At 40.2% G+C, this 18,132-nt stretch overlaps 1 protein-coding gene across 16 annotated transcripts in view; it reads left to right on the forward strand.

Moving 5' to 3' along the window:
* The window catches only part of LOC125462689 (sickle tail protein-like), a 614,365-nt gene that overhangs the window by 543,176 nt on the left and 53,057 nt on the right, over positions 1-18,132 (forward strand). For all 16 annotated transcript variants that reach the window (XM_048552953.2, XM_048553021.2, XM_048552929.2 and 13 more), the window contains one exon: positions 12,865-13,040. In XM_048552953.2, the coding sequence (XP_048408910.1) occupies positions 12,865-13,040 (176 nt within the window). The remainder of the gene's footprint in view (positions 1-12,864; positions 13,041-18,132) is intronic.

The raw sequence follows: 18,132 nt of genomic DNA on the forward strand, positions 1-18,132 counted from the left end.
AGGTTGGTTTGTAGGCTATTAAACATCCTCGTCTCTTTTTTGTCACTGATGGTTATAAATGCTCTCACGTGTACTGCTAAGATAGTCATGTCTTAACTATTGAAATAGTTAAATAGTAAGATTGTATTGCAACACGCAATGCATTAAATCCTTGGAATATGGAAACTGACATTCCACATTTCCATCAGTATTAGATTCTTGAATAAAGATATGGATTTTTATGTTGATTGAGTATTGTGGCTAAAGCATTCCTTTGTCGTCTTGCTGGTGCTGAGCACTTGTCATTTCCATATATATTTTCACTGAGTTTTAACCTATGAGAATATTCTTGACTTACTGGCCCAGTGTTGGAAAGTAGTTAAGTGGATAATTGGGCTGAGAAGTTTATTACTTTGTTAGATACCTGACTGCAATTGGCCAAAATTGGTCATGCATGCATCCGTGGGTTCATGATTTCATGGATAATTGAGGGGCAGTTGTGAAGTTCTGCACAATAGTTGAACTGTTGTGAATGCCTTTGATCAAGTGTGCATCAGTTTGTATTTCCTTAAGGGTTTGATTTTTCTACTCTTTCATATGGATGCTTTTGCACATTTAACTTTATGGATAAGTTATTTTTCCCTATTTTATGTCTTTGTGATTTCACCGTTTCTCGTGTGACCAACATTTTATTCTCACCTTTAAGAAGATGGTAATGATCTTCTGTCTCAAAATGTAACAGACTGCATGTTGTAGGGGCACCCATTGTGTGGCGATATAGTTCCATGTCAGGAAGGTTTGAGACTTGGAGGGGAATTTACAAGTGCTGGTATTGCCACATGCCTACTGCTTTCTCCTACAAAGCCGTGGAGGGGTTGTTCAAGTAAGCTTGGCGATTTGCTGTGCTGCGCTGCATCTTGTAGACAGTGTCGGGGGTCAGTTAGCTCTGTTGTCTGGATAGCTGGTTTGTGATTCAGACTGACACCAACAGTGGGGTTCAATTCCCATAGTAGGTGAGGTCATCATGCCCTTTTCAAATTCTCCTCTTTAGGTACAATGACCCTCGGCTTAAACCACCACCAACTCTCTCTAATGAGGGAGCTGCCCTGTGGCCCAGTGGGACTATGGCAACTTTATCAAGATAGCATCGAAATTATGCACTATTCTGGTTGTGAAAGAAGTGAATGTTGGAGGTAATAGATGGTGTGCTGTTGATGTGAGCGTTTCATCTTTGATGTCAAGCTCCATGAGTGTTTTTCGAGCTACATTTTGTCCAAGAATGTGGGAAGTATTGCAGTACATGCTTGCTGTGTGCCTGGAACTGGGTGGAAAGGATTGGGGAGACAGGAGGTAAGGGGCTCCCAATAGAATATCCAACCTCTAACCTGCTCCCGTCACCTCCATGTTTATTTGGTCAGTTCAATTAGTTTTCAGTTGCCCCATAATGTTGGTGGTGAGGTATTTGTGATGATGTACCTGATCATCAAGGAAACTTTTAGATTTTCTCTTACTGGAAACTTTCATTGCCTGGCACAGATGTTATTTGAAGCCTGTATGTTGCTTAACATCCCGCTTCATGCAGGTAACAACAGCTTCGATATCAGAGGAGTTGTATATGGTACTGAGCATTGCACAACATCAGCAAACATCAGTTATAATTGTACAACTGACAGGTGGTCATTGAAGCAGAAGACCTTTAGGAAAAGTCATTCCCCTGAATAACTAATCTGGTGGGCTGAGACTGACCTCTAACAATCATAATTATCATCTTTTCTAATGGTTATGACTGTGATAAACTTAAACTTATTCCTCCTGGGTTCACGTTAACTTCAGTCTTGTTCTGTCTCCTTGAATCATAGAATCCCTACAGTATGGAAGCAGGCCATTTGGCCCATTGAGTCCACTCTGAGCATCCTACCCAGACACACCTCCCTAGTCTAAATATTGACATGGTTATAAGGTTGCTTCTAGTTAGCTAGTCAGAGAGCAGGAATAAGTGGATCTTTTTCAGGCATGGTACTGGGGTTGGTCCTAGGGTCTCAAATCTTTATAATTGATACAAATAATTTGGATAAAGAAAACAAAGTTACGGTAGCTGAATTTGCTATTGGCAGAAAGATATGTAGGAAAGTGAGTTGTGAAAAGGACATTAGGAGTCCACAAAATGTAGAAGTTAGCAGCTTTCCTATAGGTGCGAAAGTAGGAAATTTGGCTCATTGAGTCCACACTGGCTCTCCGAGGAGCCTCCTACACAGACCCACCCCCTACACTATCCCTATGACCCTGCATTTCCCATGCCTAATCCACCGAACCTGCGCATCCCTGGACACAATGGGCAATTTAGCCAGGCCAGTCCCTTTACCTGCATATCTTTGGGACTGTGGGATGAAACCATAGCACCCAGATTAAACCCACACAGATATGGGGATAATGTGCAAACTCTCCACAGACAGTTGCCCAAGGGTGGATTTGAACCTGGGTCTCTGGTACTGTGAGGCAGCAGTGCTAATCACCGAGCCACTATGTGAAACTCTGTCAAATACTGCTTTGACATCAAGGGTAGTAACTCTCACTTCACCTCTTCAATTCACTGCAACCGTTGCTACAGAAACTTCAAAAATTCCCAAGAAGTCACTTTGAGCAGAAACTGGCGATATTTGGTTGGTCAGAGAGCATCTATAGTGATATTAACCTTTTTGGGGAAACGGTCTTTATTTCCAGAGCAGCCTTTGTATTTTTAGCTTTCAATGTCTAGTTGATATTAAAGAAAGAACGGTTAAACTGATTCTTGGGAAGGTGAGATTTTTCGAAGAGAGTTTGAGGAGATAAGGTGTATATTCTTGAGTTTAGAAGAATGACAGGTGATCCCATTTGAAATGTACAAGTATCTTAAAGGATTGTACAGTGTAGATGCTGGAAAGATGTTTTCCGTGGTGTTGGTGTGGAGTTTCGAAAATGAAGACTGGATGAGAGGAATGGCTTCACCCAGAGGGTTTCCATTGTTGGCCACTTACTAATGACCCCTGATGACCCCGAATGACTGGGTGCGATAAGGTGTCATTTGTGGATTGTAACTCTTTTTGCATCAGGACTACTCATTGAGTTCGAGAAAGGAAAGAGATTACATTGTAACTGTGAAGCGTAATTGAATTGGGCTGTACAGGCAAGAGTAAAACTGCACCTAAACTTGGGAGTGGTGGTGGGAAACAGATAAAAGTGATGCATGTGGAAGGGACCTGTTTGCACTGACTTTATCTCTGATTTTGATGGTAGAGGATGATTGGACAAAATTAAAATGCGAAAGTATTGTTCTACAAATGTGTTTATATTATTTTACTCGCTTCCAATTACTTGACAATTCCACACACCTAGTATTTAATTGATGAAGAATAAGAAAATTGACCAACCTGTTTGTTTGTTTATAATAACATCTTTACAAAAAGATTTTTTTTATGGCAGGATGTACTATGAAAACAAATGCTAATACATATGGATGAGCCGTAAAATACTTGCAGCTCATCGCATGCTGTTGAGCCAGCTGTGTGCCCGGGTTCCATGGCTGCTGCTTTGTCCTTTTTGAAGTAGTAATGTTTGCTATTATTAATATTACAGGCTGTGGATAGTTAATTTTTAGTAATTGCTTATGAATAGTTTTGAAAGAGTGACATGCACGTAATGGAAAGTCAGTCAGTCGCTAAAATTAACAACCCTAACCTTTTGCAATATAATGTTTAATTACTGTGAATTGTACTGTGAAATCAATAACCAACTGACACCATGGTCTGAGTTCATTAATCAGCTTTGCTGTCTGTTATAGTAAATGTGAACAAGCCTTTGAAATGTTTGCTGAAATAATTAAATGTCAACCTTTGGCAAGATTTTGATCAATGTGGATGCAAATAATGACTACAATAATTTTTCATTAACAACTATGACCTGTTTGAGTTGTGATCTAACTGCATTGGCAGTGCAGTTAAAGCTGAATTATAAATCTGAAAGTGATTCCATTCTTTTTGGTTGCCTTTTAAAACCTGGTTTGTCCTTTTGATCAGTACAGAATTATTCAGAGTTGCAAGGGAAAATGAGGTTAAGGCTGATCACTATCTTCTCGAGAGAAATTATGGGAAGGCAAGAAATGCACACATCCCTGAAAGAGACATAAATGTGCAGTTAAACAGCTATTTTCAAAAATGAGAATGCTTTGTACAAGAGATAAATAACAGCACCACTTGATCAACATCTTTCACATCCTCAGCATACCTCACAGGTGGCTCAATAGTTAGCACTGCTGCATGATAGTGCCAGGGACCCGGGTTCGATTCTGCCTTCGGGTGACTGTCTGTTGTACGTTCTCTCTGTCTGCGTGAGTTTCCTCTCACAGTCCAAAGATGTGCAGGTTAGGAAGATTGGCCATGCAAAATTGCCTGTAGTGTCCTGGGATGTGCAGGCTGGGTGGGTTAGCCATGGGAAATGCAGGGTTACTGGGTAGGATAGGATGTGTTTGGGTGGGATGCTCTTCAAAGGATCACTGTGGACTTGCTGGGTTAAATTGGCCTGTTTTCACACTGTTGAGATTCTATGAAATTATGACTGCCAATGAATTATAATTTTAAATGCATTATTTTGAGCAAAGTGCCTGTACACTCTGATCTACATAGGGTGTTAGCCTATTAACACATGGTATTTTTTTAAAAACAGATCGCATTAGTATTTAGTCCCATCCATGGCTTTGTCTATCTCTATCAACAACTATCAACAGCCTGTACAGCCCAATTCAATTACGCTTCACAGTTACAATGTAATCTCTTTCCTTTCTCGAACTCAATGAGTAGTCCTGATGCAAAAAGAGTTACAATCCACAAATGACACCTTATCGTACCCAGTCATTCGGGGTCATCAGGGGTCATCAGTAAGTGGCTTTCATGACACTTCATCCTCCATGTTCCAATTCTACAAGCATGTAGCATCTTTGCATTTCTCCAATTCAGTGCTGTTGCATATTTCCTGTCTTTATTCAGGTCACTATTGGCCGTTGTGCCTTCACCTGCCTAACCTCTGAAATCTACTGCCTAAACACCTGTCTCTCTTTCTGCTCCATTTAAGGCAACCTATTCCGTTATTAAAATACTATCATATGCACTGTTCAGAAAAACCATTGGAGGGAGGTGATGGTGAGGTGGTGATATCGCTGTACTAGTAACCCCAAACCCAGACTCACGTTTGATAATGTAAATTGAAATCCCATCATGGCAGATAGGTAAAGTTTGAACTCAATAAAATTCTGGAATAAAAGCTAGCCAAATGATGACCATTTAAGTCCATCTGGTTCAGTATTATCCTTTTTAGGAAAGGAAATCTGCCCCCAACTGGTCTGGTCTACATATGACTCTGCACCCACAGAAATGTGGCTGCTTTTTAACTACCCTCTGAAATGGCCCAGAAAGCCGTTCAGTTCAAGCACAATAAGACATTGGCAATTAAAGCTATCAATGCTATAAGAATGGCACTCACTCAGATCTATTCACCTGGCATCCAATGGGGCTGCACTGATCAAAGTGAACTGACAGGTAAGGCATGGGTGAAGGCACTGTTTGACTGATTATAGTATTGAGGGACTGAGCAAAGTTTAACAGTCTGGGAATGTGTTTTACTGTCCTACTGTCTACAGGGTCATTCCTAGCACTAAGGAAGATGGTGGCTGCAACCACCGAGACCACCGTGCCATGGTACATCCCTGCAGAAGTTCCTTAGGGTAGTGCTCTGGGCTGAATCATCTTCGGGCTGTTTTATAAATGACCATCCGGGATGTTGATAGTGGGGGGATTCAACAGTGCTATTAAGCAGCACCTGCCAAGAAATAATCTGCTCAGTGATGTCCAGTTAAGGTTCTGCCAGGCTGCCTCAGCTCCTGACCTCATTGCAATCTTGGTTCAAACATGGACAGAAGAGCTGAATTCTGGAGGTGAGGTGAGAGTGACAGCGACAGCCCTTGATACCAAGACTGCATTCAACCAAGTGTGGCATCAAGGAGCCCAAGCAAAACTGGAATCCTGGGTATTTGAGGGGTGTGGGGGGAACTTTCTGGTGGTTGGTTTCATACCTGACCCATAGGAAGATGTCATGGTTGTTGGTCAATCAGCTCAGCTCAGCTCCAGGGCATCTTTGGGAATTCCTCAGGGCGGTGTCCTCGGCTCACACATCGTCAGCTGCTTCATCAATGACCTTCCCTCTGTTATAAAGTCAAAAGTGAGGATGTTCAGTGTTCAAATGCAACAAGATCTGTACAATATCCAGGTTTGGGCTGAAAATTGGCACGTAACATTTGCACCGCACAAATGCCAGGCTATGACCATCACCAAATGAGAAACAATCTAACTACCATCTCTTGACATTCATTGGTGTTACCATCATTTAATCCCCCCTCTATCAACATTCTGGGTGTTATGATTGACTAGAAACTCAACTGGATTCACCACATTTACACAGTGGTTACAAGAGCAGGCCAGAAAGTAGGTTTCCTCAAAGCTTGTACACCATCTACCAGGCACAAGTCAGGAGTGTGATAGAATACTCCCCACTTGCCTGGATCAGTGCAGCCCCAACAATGCTCAAGAAGCTTGATACCATCCGGGAAAAAGCAGCCTGCTTGATTGGCACTACATTCACTCCCTCCACCAACAATGCCCAGTAGCAGCAGTGTGTACTATCTACAAGATGCACTGCAGAAATTCACCAATGATCCTCAGGCAGCACCTTCCAAGCCCACAAATGCTTCCATCTAGAAGGACAAGGGCAGCAGATATGTGGGAACACCATCACCTCTAAATTCCCCTCCAAGTCACTCACCATCCTGACTTGGAAATATATCGCTGTTCCTTCACTGTTGCTGGGTCAAAATCCTGGAATTCCTTCCCTAATAGCATTGTGGGTCAACCCACAGCAGGCAGACTGGGGTGGTTCAAGAAGGATACTCACCACCACCTTCTCAAGGGCAACTAAGGACAGACAAGAAATGCTGGCCAGCCAGCGATGCCCACGTCCCACAGATGAATAGAAAAAAGAATCCCACAAACATGTTACCTTAACTGGGGTTGTTTGATAATTACAGCTCATCAGTACTTCCGTACTACAAAACCAGCAATGTATTTTGAATACTTTCCACAAGTTGAGATTAGTGAAGTTTCAACAATGCCCAACACCATCTAGGACTAAGCAGTCTGCTTTCATGACACTTCATCCTCCATGTTCAACATGTACTCCCTCCATCACTGATGCACAGTGGCAATAGTGCACACTATCTACAAAGTGTACTGCAGCAACTTATCAAGATTCCTTCAAAAGTGCCTCCAAAAACCACCTAGAAGGAAAACATAAGAACATAGAATTAGGAGCAGGAGTAGGCCATCTGGCCTGTTAAGCCTGCTCCACCTTTCAATAAGATCATGGCTGATCTTTTTGTTGTCTTGATGCCACTTGCTCACCATAAGCCTTTAGTTCCTTTTCGTGCTCAAAAATCTATCTAGCTTTTCCTTAAAAACATTCATCAAGGTAGCCTCACCTGCTTCACCTGGGCAGGGAATTCCACAGATTCGCAATCCTTTGGGTGAAGAAGCCCCTCCTCGACTCCTCAGTCATAAATCTATTCTCCCTTGTTTTGAGTCTGTGACTCCTAGTTCTAGTTTCAGCCACCTGCTGAAACAATTTCCCTGCTTCTACTTTCTTTTCCCTTCATAATTTTGTTTCTATGAGAGCCCCACCTCATTCTTCTACATTCCAATGAGTATAGTCCCAGTCTATTCAACCCCTCCTCATAAGTTAATCTTCTCAATTCTGGTGAACCTAGAGGATGACCTCTACAATACCAGTATATCCTTTCTCAATTAAGGAGACCAAAGCTGTACGCAGCACTCCAGGTGTGATCTCACCAGCACCCTATGCAGTTGCAGCATAACCTTCCTGTGTTTTAAACTCCTTCCCTCGAGCAATGAAAGTCAGTACTCCATTTCCCTTTGTAATTACCTGCTGCACAAGGATCAGCCGTATGTGGGAATTCAGTTAACTGCAATTTCCACTTGAAGCAATACAAATCCTGACCTGGAACTCTATCACTGTTCCTTCAATATCTCAAAATCCTGGAACTCCATTTCTAATACCACTTTGGGTGTACCTATACCACTCGGACCATAACAGTTCATGAAGACGGCCCACCACCACTTGTCAAGTGATTAGAAATGAGCAATATATGCTACTCTTACCTGTGATCCTGTCACTTCCTTGAATGAAAATTAGCTGCCAAAGACCTACTTCTGACTAATCAATTGTCAACTGACCTATTATCATAATCTGACACCAAGCTACATAACAAGATAATGCTTGATAATTCCTTCTATAAAGCTGTATAGGGCATTTTACTATGTTAAAGGTGCTATATAAGTACAATCATCACCTATAATGTCCAACATCACAAAAATAAATTTAAAAATTCAGTCGTGACCAAAAGCTGAGTTGAAGTAAATTTTGCAATCAATAGTTCAAGTTAAACCTAAAATTCCAAAAACACAATACCAAGGCAGTCATTAGATTAGAAACAATGCTTTTGGGGCGCAGTGTCAATCAGTTCCTGAGTATCTCCAGATCTTTATTAAGACACCTGAGTAACTATACCAGTTAGGGCCAAAAGTAATTTGGCAAATGCTTTTCCAAACATGTTTAATGTTGTATTGGTGCTTTCAATTCCACTTGACCACAAATGCACCATTTTCCAATGCAGAATAAATAAAAGATGTGAAATTTGCCACGATGTCTTTGCTTGTATGAAAATGTTATTTCATCACTGCAGCCTGTGTACCTGACTATTTTAACAATAGAATTGATGTGTACATTATCTATTCAGGCAGATATAAAATATGCATAAGTTTGATAGTGCTATGTTTTAGATTGTGATAGCATTCCATTCCATTGAAGGTGCGGTTTGTTTTGTGCAAAGCAAATATTGTGCAATTTTCAATCTTTTGGGTTTAAGGTACATTCCATCCTCTACAAACAAGTTAAAGTTGTCAAAAATGGGTGGCATTTAATGTGAATGCTATTATTTGGACATGTGTGATAACTTATTTTGTATTCATGGAGTATTTATCTTGCAGTTAGTAAGCACAAGGAGTATTACACGTGTAATTACTTTTTGTGTGTAGGGCAGCCTATCGATCCCCTTGGAGCATGGGTTGAATTGAAGCCCATTTGGAATTTGATGCTCTCTTTATATGGCAAGTGATGATTTTGATTCACTTGTAAATCTAGGCTATTTGAACTAATTGGCTCAGAACATTGGTGTATTAACCTGGTTTACTCCACTCCAACTCTCGTGATTCAGTTACTAATATAAACTGACAGCATTTAGACCACAAACAAGCCTATGTGTTTTCTTTTTCATCAACTTCATCACCTATTCTGCTTCTTACGTGCTTTCAAGTGACTCTCTGCCATTGTGGAACACACACCAACGTTTTAATACAATAAATGCTACATTACTTGTGCAAGGAATAGCTGAATTGGAATTCGGCTCAGCAATTATGGAAATACAGAGGGCTTTAGATATGAGAAGCTGAGACAGATGCATGTGTACAGCTGAGGAAGTAGTAACTTGTATATTACAGGAAAATCCAAATGACGCATCAAAAGGCTGATTCCAGGTGTTGCAAGTTGAATGATTTCCAGTAATAATGGTCAGTTTATGGACCAATGGAAAAAAAAGTTATGAAGAAAATTTAGCTCTAATTTCTATCTTTTGAAGATACTCTTCACGATCAATTACCCAGTCATTTATTGTCATCAAATTTCCAAACCACCCCTTCCGTTTGAATTGATAAAGAATTCATAAAACACAAATGTATCTAATATTCAGTTTTGCTACTAGCCAGTTTGAGGGTTAGCCATGGTAAATAGTTTCCAGGGATGCTTTATGGGACTTGACATGGGTGGGTTGCTCTTCGGAGGGTTGATGCAGACCTGACGGGCCAAATGGTTTCTCTCTGCACTGTAAGGATTCTAGTCTATGAACAATTTTTATTTTAACCAGGCAGTAAAAGTGTTAATATGTGGGCGGACAACTATTGAGTAAATATTACCACACAATTAAATAACTTTGCAATTGCTATAACAAAGCTTATTGCTAGGAATTGTAGATTTGAAGAATGCCATAATTTACTTGTTTGACGTGAATAAAGGGTTTCAGAGGAATGCAAAAATCTGATACCCTAAGATGGAATTTCTTTCAGTGAGTACCATACCTTTTTTTTTGGTTGTGCTATTAAGTGATATACAAAAAGTATATTCATTTTCCAGTACATTTAAGGTATTTAAAATCATTTAGAAATCCAACAGTAGCTGGGGTAATAATGTCCAGAAGTGATGTATCTCTTAAAAAGAAGCGGAACGTATTTCTTTGTGCATTCACTATACCAGCGGCGCCATTATCTAGTGGACCATGTAGCAGTGAAGATCTTAGTGCCATTTATTCAGTCATCTGTATCTCCTCCCTAATTGATTTATAATGGATGTGATATGGATCTAGATGCCTTACAGTTTGAGTGAATAGGAGGGTTGGTAGGAAATTTAGACATAGAATAAATAATGGTCTGTTACTTGTCATTTAATTTCCTGAAAATAGTAATGGTATGCCGTGAATTTTGGATACTTATTGCTCAGTGCTTTTCATTACAAATACCCTTGCAGTTCAGTCTTTGGGAACTGAAAGGATGGTAGTTGAACCAATCCCTTTTCTGTCCCTTCTGGGTGCCCTGAGATTTAGTACATCTGGTTATATTATCAAAAATGATGTATTTTGTAAGCCTTTAATTCCATAAATTTTTAAAAATATCCATGGGCAGGTGTGATAACTGTACTTGGTGTGTGCAAATACTTCATTTTTGTGAAGTATTACTTCACTTCCTAGAGTGTTAACTGCCATTGAAATCTCAAACGCCTTTTCTTTTAAAAATCTTCCATTGCAGTTCCTTCACCTTTACGTAATCCCCAGATTAACAGACAAGCTGTACAGTGGCTCATTTGGCCATCTGATGTTAATCATGAAAGGTTGATTTATTTACAGATAAACCAAGGCGCAAAAAAAGTGTCATGGAGCTACATTGAAAATTATATTCAGCAATAGATTACCTCAACATACGTTAGGACTTTGATCAGATGGGCCAATGAGTGGCAGATGGATCTTGGATAACTGTAAGGTGTTGCATTTTTTTTTTGGAAAGGCAAATCAGGGTAGGACTTGTATAGTTAATGGTAGGATCCTGGGGAGTGTTGCTGAACAAAGAAACCTTGGACATAGGTTCATAATTCCTTGAAAGTGGAGTCACAGGTAGAAAGGATTGTGAAGAAGGCACTTGGTATGCTTGCCTTTATTGGTCAGTGCATTGAGTAAAAGAGCTTGGGTGGTCATGTTGCAGCTGTACGTAACATTGGCTAGGCCATTTCTGGAATACTGTGTGCAATTCTGGTCACCTTGCTATAGGAAGGATGTTGTGAAATGTAAAAGAATTCAGAAAAGATCTACAAGGATGTTGCCAGGGTTGGAGGGTTTGAGCTATAGGGAGAGGCTGAATAGGTTGGGGCTGTTTCCCTGGAACATCAGAGACTGAGGGGTGAGGTTTGTTAAAACCATAAGGGACAATGGAGAGGGTGAATAGACAAGGTCTTTACCCTGGGTTGGGGGAGTCCAAAACTAGAGAGCATAGGTTTAAGGTGAGAGGGGAAGACTTAAAAGGGATTGAAGGGGCAAGTTTTTAATGCAGAGGGTGGTGCCTCTGGAATGAGCTGTCAGAGGACGTGGTGGAGGCTGGTATAATTACAACATCTAAGAGGCATGAGACATGTGGATGAGTATATGAATAGGAAGGCTTTAGAAGGATATGGGTCAAATGCTGGCAAATGAGACTAGATTAATTAAGGTTATCTGGTCAGCATGGATGCATTGGACCAAAGGGCCTACTTCCATGCGATACATTTTTATAACTCTGACAGTACAAAAAGCTATTGTCTTATTTTTGCAATCGGAAGTATTAACTGTAGTGAAGAATTTGGCGAGATCTTCTATGTTATTAAGTAAGACTTATGAAGCATTCATAATGTGAACCATGACAGTTGTTGCTGGTCTGAAAGTTAAGTTTCATGCATCTGGTACAGTGTACTAGACCCTGTGTACCGTTATTGTCTTAAAATAATGTAATCTGCTGAATCATAGTGTCTATCAGATGATAAGTATTATAGCAATCCTTGATTCGCCAATTCAAAAATAACACTTTTTTTGTCTCATGATTTAGAAAATTGAATAAGAATTATTTCTTATTCATGTTATTGAAAACCTTTTGTTAATTATTAACAGGTGGCCAATTGGTGTGCTTGCATGAGAAGCAAACAGCCAAATGATATTTGGAGTCATCCAAAATTTAATAAAACTTCTGATCTTGGGATTTGGGAAAGTTTTCCCCATGAATATTGTATTTACACATTCAAGAATGGACTCCTCTCCCATCAAATGCACTTGCAATATCTGAGACTGATTCATCAATTTGACAGCCAACTCCTTCACTTGAATGAAACAGAATTATATGTCAACTTTAATTACTGTCGTGACATTTGAAAACAAATCTGACTAGTAATTGTTCCATCACTATTTACCTGTGAAATAACCATTTGGCTTCTGACTTAATTCAACTTTGTGTGTGACATTTCTATGAAGAGTTTAAATTAAACAAAGATTCAGCTGTGGGGGTGCTCATTAGGATTGGCCTCTGGGAGTAGTAAAGCAATTCAATTGTCAGGGATGTTTGGCAGGCAGAGAAAATTTTAACCTGAGTTCTTCTCTGCTGACAGCTCGAGAACCAGGAGACGCTCAGAGCAATGTTCAAGAAAGCAGAGTCCGAAATCAATGGTAGAGTTATTGAAGCAATGAAGAGAGCAGAGGATCCGCTACAGCGACAGCGTATACTGGTGGAAGAGGAGAGACAGAAGTACTTGGTTGATGAGGAGAAGATAGTACAGCAGCTATGGTATGTCGGCTGGTTGTCAGTCATTTATAATTGCATTGTGTTTTAGGATGCCCTTTCATTTTTATGAACTTTGTTACTAAATCATTTTTTTTCTGCCCTGCATTGTCTTGGAGATGTGGGATTTGGTATCTCTTGCTTCGAGTTTGAGATTTATACTTATGATTTAAATTCATGAATGCTCAAATTTCTTTCTGAAGATGTGTGTTACTGCTGTAATGGATTAGAGATTGCAGTGATGAGCTTTCATTCTTCAGTGGATAACTTCCTGATCTGTGTGGAGCTTGAATCACGCACAAAAGGGAAATGAAAAGCTCCTGTCCTGTTCAATGCCTGGTCTGTGCTTCATTAGCTAATTTGATGGGGTAGCAATATGGATGCCTTGGCTGCTGTTATTGTCCTGGATGAAGTTGAAGAACATCTGGGCTCTGCTCCAGTTTCAGATGGGAATAGAGGAAGAGACTTGTGTTTATATTGCATTTTTTCATGACCACTGAAAATTCAGAGCAGTTTACAGCCAACAATGTATGTTTGAACTGTGTTCGCTAATGTAATAAATAATAGCTAATTTGCACACAGCGATCTCCCACCAATAAAAACATAATGCTGACAGCTAATATTTTTGTGATGCTTATTGAGGAATAAGTATTCACCGAGGCACCAGGGATTAGTCCTCCACTTTTCTATGAAGTAGTGCAATAGGATCTTTTTATATCCGCCCAAGAAAGCAGATGTGCTCTTGGTTTAATGTTTCATCCAAAAGGCAACATCGCCAACAGCACAGCATTCCTTCTACACAAAATTGCAAGCCTTGTAATACTTTGACTTAAATCCAGAATCTTGGAGATTGGCTTTTATTTTTACCTTTTTGTGTTTGTTGTTTCATTGTTGGGGTAGCAGGCAGAAAACTGCCAGTGGATATGGAGGCCTATTCAACCAGGAGTCAAGAAAGAAAGGAAAATGGGGCACTTGTTGGGGGAGTAGGGAGGTCTGAACCTGAAGCTCCATAGTTTACATCAGATTTTAAGTAACACATTTGACATCAAACAGAATTAATTACTTTTCTTTACATCATTGACTTCAAACAGTTGTGACCTTTGTATTACCTTCTATTGAAGTTGTCCTAAAGTAAACAAGCCACATATATTGCTTTGCAGGAATTTAGCAACTTTAATCTTAGTCAAAGCCTGAATTTTGTTCCTGAGGATATTGTAGTTTCACATTTACTGAGCACAGTTTGATTTGATGAAAAGCATAAATGTCAATACATTTGTACGTATGCTTCCTTGTGTTTGGAAATAGGATACAAATTTTCCTGTTTATAATACAGTGGATTCATATTCTTATGTACTGTTTGTAGTTAAGAAAACTGTAGGGCTGCCTTTGGCATTAGAATATTACACTGATGATAGAAATAACTATTTTATCTAGTGTATTATTTACAAATCCAACAATGGTATTTAATGCCAATTGAATGGATTAAAAGATCTAATGACTGATAATTGGCTAATTTTTTTCTGGAACAATGTAACTCTGAACATGACAAGTCAGTGGAGGAGCATTTTGGGAATAGTGACCATAATTCCATAAGTTTTCAGATACTTATCGATAAGGATAAGAGTGGACCTCGGATGAAGGAACTAAACTGGGGGAAGGCTGACCATAACCAAATTAGACAAGAATTGGTGAAGGTGGATCAGGAGCAACTGTTTTGAGATTATATCCACATCTGACATGAGAGCCTTGTAAAGACTAAGCGATTGGAGTGCAGGACAGAAATGGCAGGATTCAGGAACCTTGGATGGCAGGGAGAATTATCAGCCTAGTCAATAAAAAAATGAAATATACCTCAGCTGTAGGCAACTTAAAAACAGACCAAGTCTTTGAAGAATATAGAGAAAGTGGGAGGAGCTCAAAGGGGGAGTTAGGAGTGCTAAAAGGGCTCGTGAAATGACCTTAGCCAACAGAGTTAAGGAGATTCCCAAGGCAGTTTTACATAGATTGGGAACAAGAGAGTAGCTAGGAAAGTAGTAGGCCTATTCTAAGATAAATGAGGGAGGTTATGTGTGGAGCCAGAGGAAATGAGCGAAATCCTTAACTAGTACTTTACATCAATAGTCACCAAAGAGTGAGATGTGAGGGATATTAAGGTTAAGAAAGGATGTGTGGATATTTGGGCAGTCAACACAATAAACAAGGAAGTGTTGGGTGTCTTGAAATGTTTTAAGGTAGACAAGTCCCTAGGGCCAGATGGGAATCTTTCCCAGGAAAGCACGGGTGGCAAGGAAGGAAATAGAGAGGGCCTTAACAGACACCTTTGCATCCTCTTTGGCCATTCTCCAGTCCCCTGGAACCTTGGCTGAGGCCAGAGAATGACTTGTTACTGATAGGCCAAATGGGTTTGTGTGGTGAAGGTCACTTCTCATCAACTTGAGTGAGCTTTTTGAGGAGTTGACAAATGATTGAGGAAAGGGCAGTGACTGTTGTCCACGTGGACATATATGATACATAGAACATAGAACATAGAACAGTACAGCACAGAACAGGCCCTTCAGCCCACAATGTTGTGCCGACCATTGATCCTCATGGATGCACCCTCAAATTTCTGTGACCATATGCATGTCCAGCAGTCTCTTAAATGACCCCAATGACCTTGCTTCCACAACTGCTGCTGGCAACGCATTCCATGCTCTCACAACTCTCTGCGTAAAGAACCTGCCTCTGACATCCCCTCTATACTTTCCACCAACCAGCTTAAAACTATGACCCCTCGTGCTAGCCATTTCTGCCCTGGGAAATAGTCTCTGGCTATCGACTCTATCTATGCCTCTCATTATCTTGTATACCTCAATTAGGTCCCCTCTCCTCCTCCTTTTCTCCAATGAAAAGAGACCGAGCTCAGTCAACCTCTCTTCATAAGATAAGCCCTCCAGTCCAGGCAGCATCCTGGTAAACCTCCTCTGAACCCTCTCCAAAGCATCCACATCTTTCCTATAAAAACCCTCTCCAAAGCATCCACATCTTTCCTACAGATACCTTTGATAAGGTACCATATGGCAGGTTTCTACAAAAAGTAGAGTCTCATAGAATCTAGGGTATGCTGGCTAGATAGATACAGAACTGGCTTGGTCATGGCAGACAAGCAGTGGATGGGTGCTTTTCTGAAAGAGATCAGTAACTAGTGTCCCACAGGGATCAGTGCTGAGACCTTTGTAATATGTAAAGGATACGGTGGGATATACATTGCAGATTTAGGCCGAGAAAAAGCAGACTGATTTTAATCGTGACAAATGTGATGATGCATTTTTGGAAGATCAAATTCAGGTGCGATTTTATGCAATAAATAGCAGAACCCTTTAGGAGCGTTGACATATGGAGGGATCTTAGCGTACAGGTCCACAGATCTATGAAAGTGTCAACACAAGTGGAAAAGGTGGTCAAGAAGGTATGCGCACACTTGTTTTCATCAGCTGCGGCATCGAATATAAAACTTGGCAAGTTATGTTACAGCCGTATAAAACTTTAGGCCACATTTTGAAATGTTGTGTGCAGTTGTGGTCACCTCAGTACTGAAAGGACATGGATGCTTTAGACAGGGTGCAGAGAAACTTTACCAGAGTTCTGCCTAGTTTGGGAGGGCTTTAGTTGTGAGGAGAGGTTGGATAAACTTGGACTGTTTTCACTGAAACGATGGAGGCTGAGGGGCAAGCGGATGGAGGTCTACAAAATTGAGCGGCATTGATTGATAGGGTGGATAGTCAGAGTTTTTCCCAAGCTGGGAAGGTTTGCGATGGGCTCAAGGTGAGAGGGGAAGATTTTAGGATAGAAGTGCAGGGAAAATTTTTCTCTCAGAAGTTGGTGGATGCCTGGAATGCACTGCCAGTGGAGGTGGTGACAGCAGCACGTTAGCAATGTTTAAGGCGTGCCTTGATAGTCACGTGAACAGGAGGCAAACAGCAGGATAGATACCATGCATTGCCAGTAGGTAGCAGGCCTAAATAAGGATTAGCAATTGGTGCTAGCTTGATGGGCCGAAAAGCCTGTTACTGTGCTATTGTTGTTTTGTTAATGAGGCTTATTTAAGTTTGAAACATTTTGTCCGCAAAGCTGCCCACAATAAAAGCTAAAAATGGTGCCAAAGTAACGTAATTGAGTCCATCCCTTTGCTTTATTTTTTTCATATTCTATTCTAGGTATAACTCAGTATCTTTTAAAAACCATTGGAAGCCAGTTTCAAAGATGGAATTTTGTTTTGTAACATTTTTAAGCATGATATATTTGAGAAGATTATTTGTAGCAGTGGAGTTGGTCTCTACCCATCTACATTGTCCTCCATTGCTTCAGACAAACCATACTACTCATTGAATAAAGTCATTTAGCCAAGTGGCAGTTATTCTAATTTGAAGTGCATATGAGAAATGAATATTGCATGTAAATGTTGGACTTTCCACAAATCTGTCTTTGTTCAACTCCAAACATGAATGAACCTTGATTCATTCATTGCATTTAAGCATCTCCATGATTGCACAATCTTGATTTTTTTTTTGTTAAATTACATACTACTGAGATGTGTGAAGATCTCCAAGTTTTGAATTCCGGAATCAATTTAAATGTTTGCCTTTTTCTTGGGGTGGGGTTCAGGAGACAAAATCAGCTGGTCAGTATCAGCAGCATGTGACATTGTGGATGACGGAACACGAAGGAAAAACTGCCTTCAATAGCAGTTTTTCTGTTATTTTGCACTTGTATAACTTTGAATCTCTTGTTTGTTCAGATTACCTTCTGCATGTTGATCTATTTTGTCTGGCGATCATGGGATTTCCTGCTGGTAATCCATGCGCTTACTGGGTCACACATAATGTGCTTTTTTTTTAAGGCTTAAAATGCCTGTTCAGTCACGCTCAAGCATATAGTTTGATGCTTTTGAGTTTAACATAGATAATCTTCCATCCTGGTCACATTTTACTTTTGTAACTAACATAATTCTGCCAGTCCTGCAAAGAAACCATGTTGGGAAGAGATTGACCAATATAATCCATACTATCAATGTATTGACCAAGTTACGTACTGGAATTGGCCAGCTATGAAAGTATTC

Source organism: Stegostoma tigrinum, chromosome 2, assembly GCF_030684315.1.
Source record: "Stegostoma tigrinum isolate sSteTig4 chromosome 2, sSteTig4.hap1, whole genome shotgun sequence".
Lineage (NCBI taxonomy): Eukaryota > Metazoa > Chordata > Chondrichthyes > Orectolobiformes > Stegostomatidae > Stegostoma > Stegostoma tigrinum.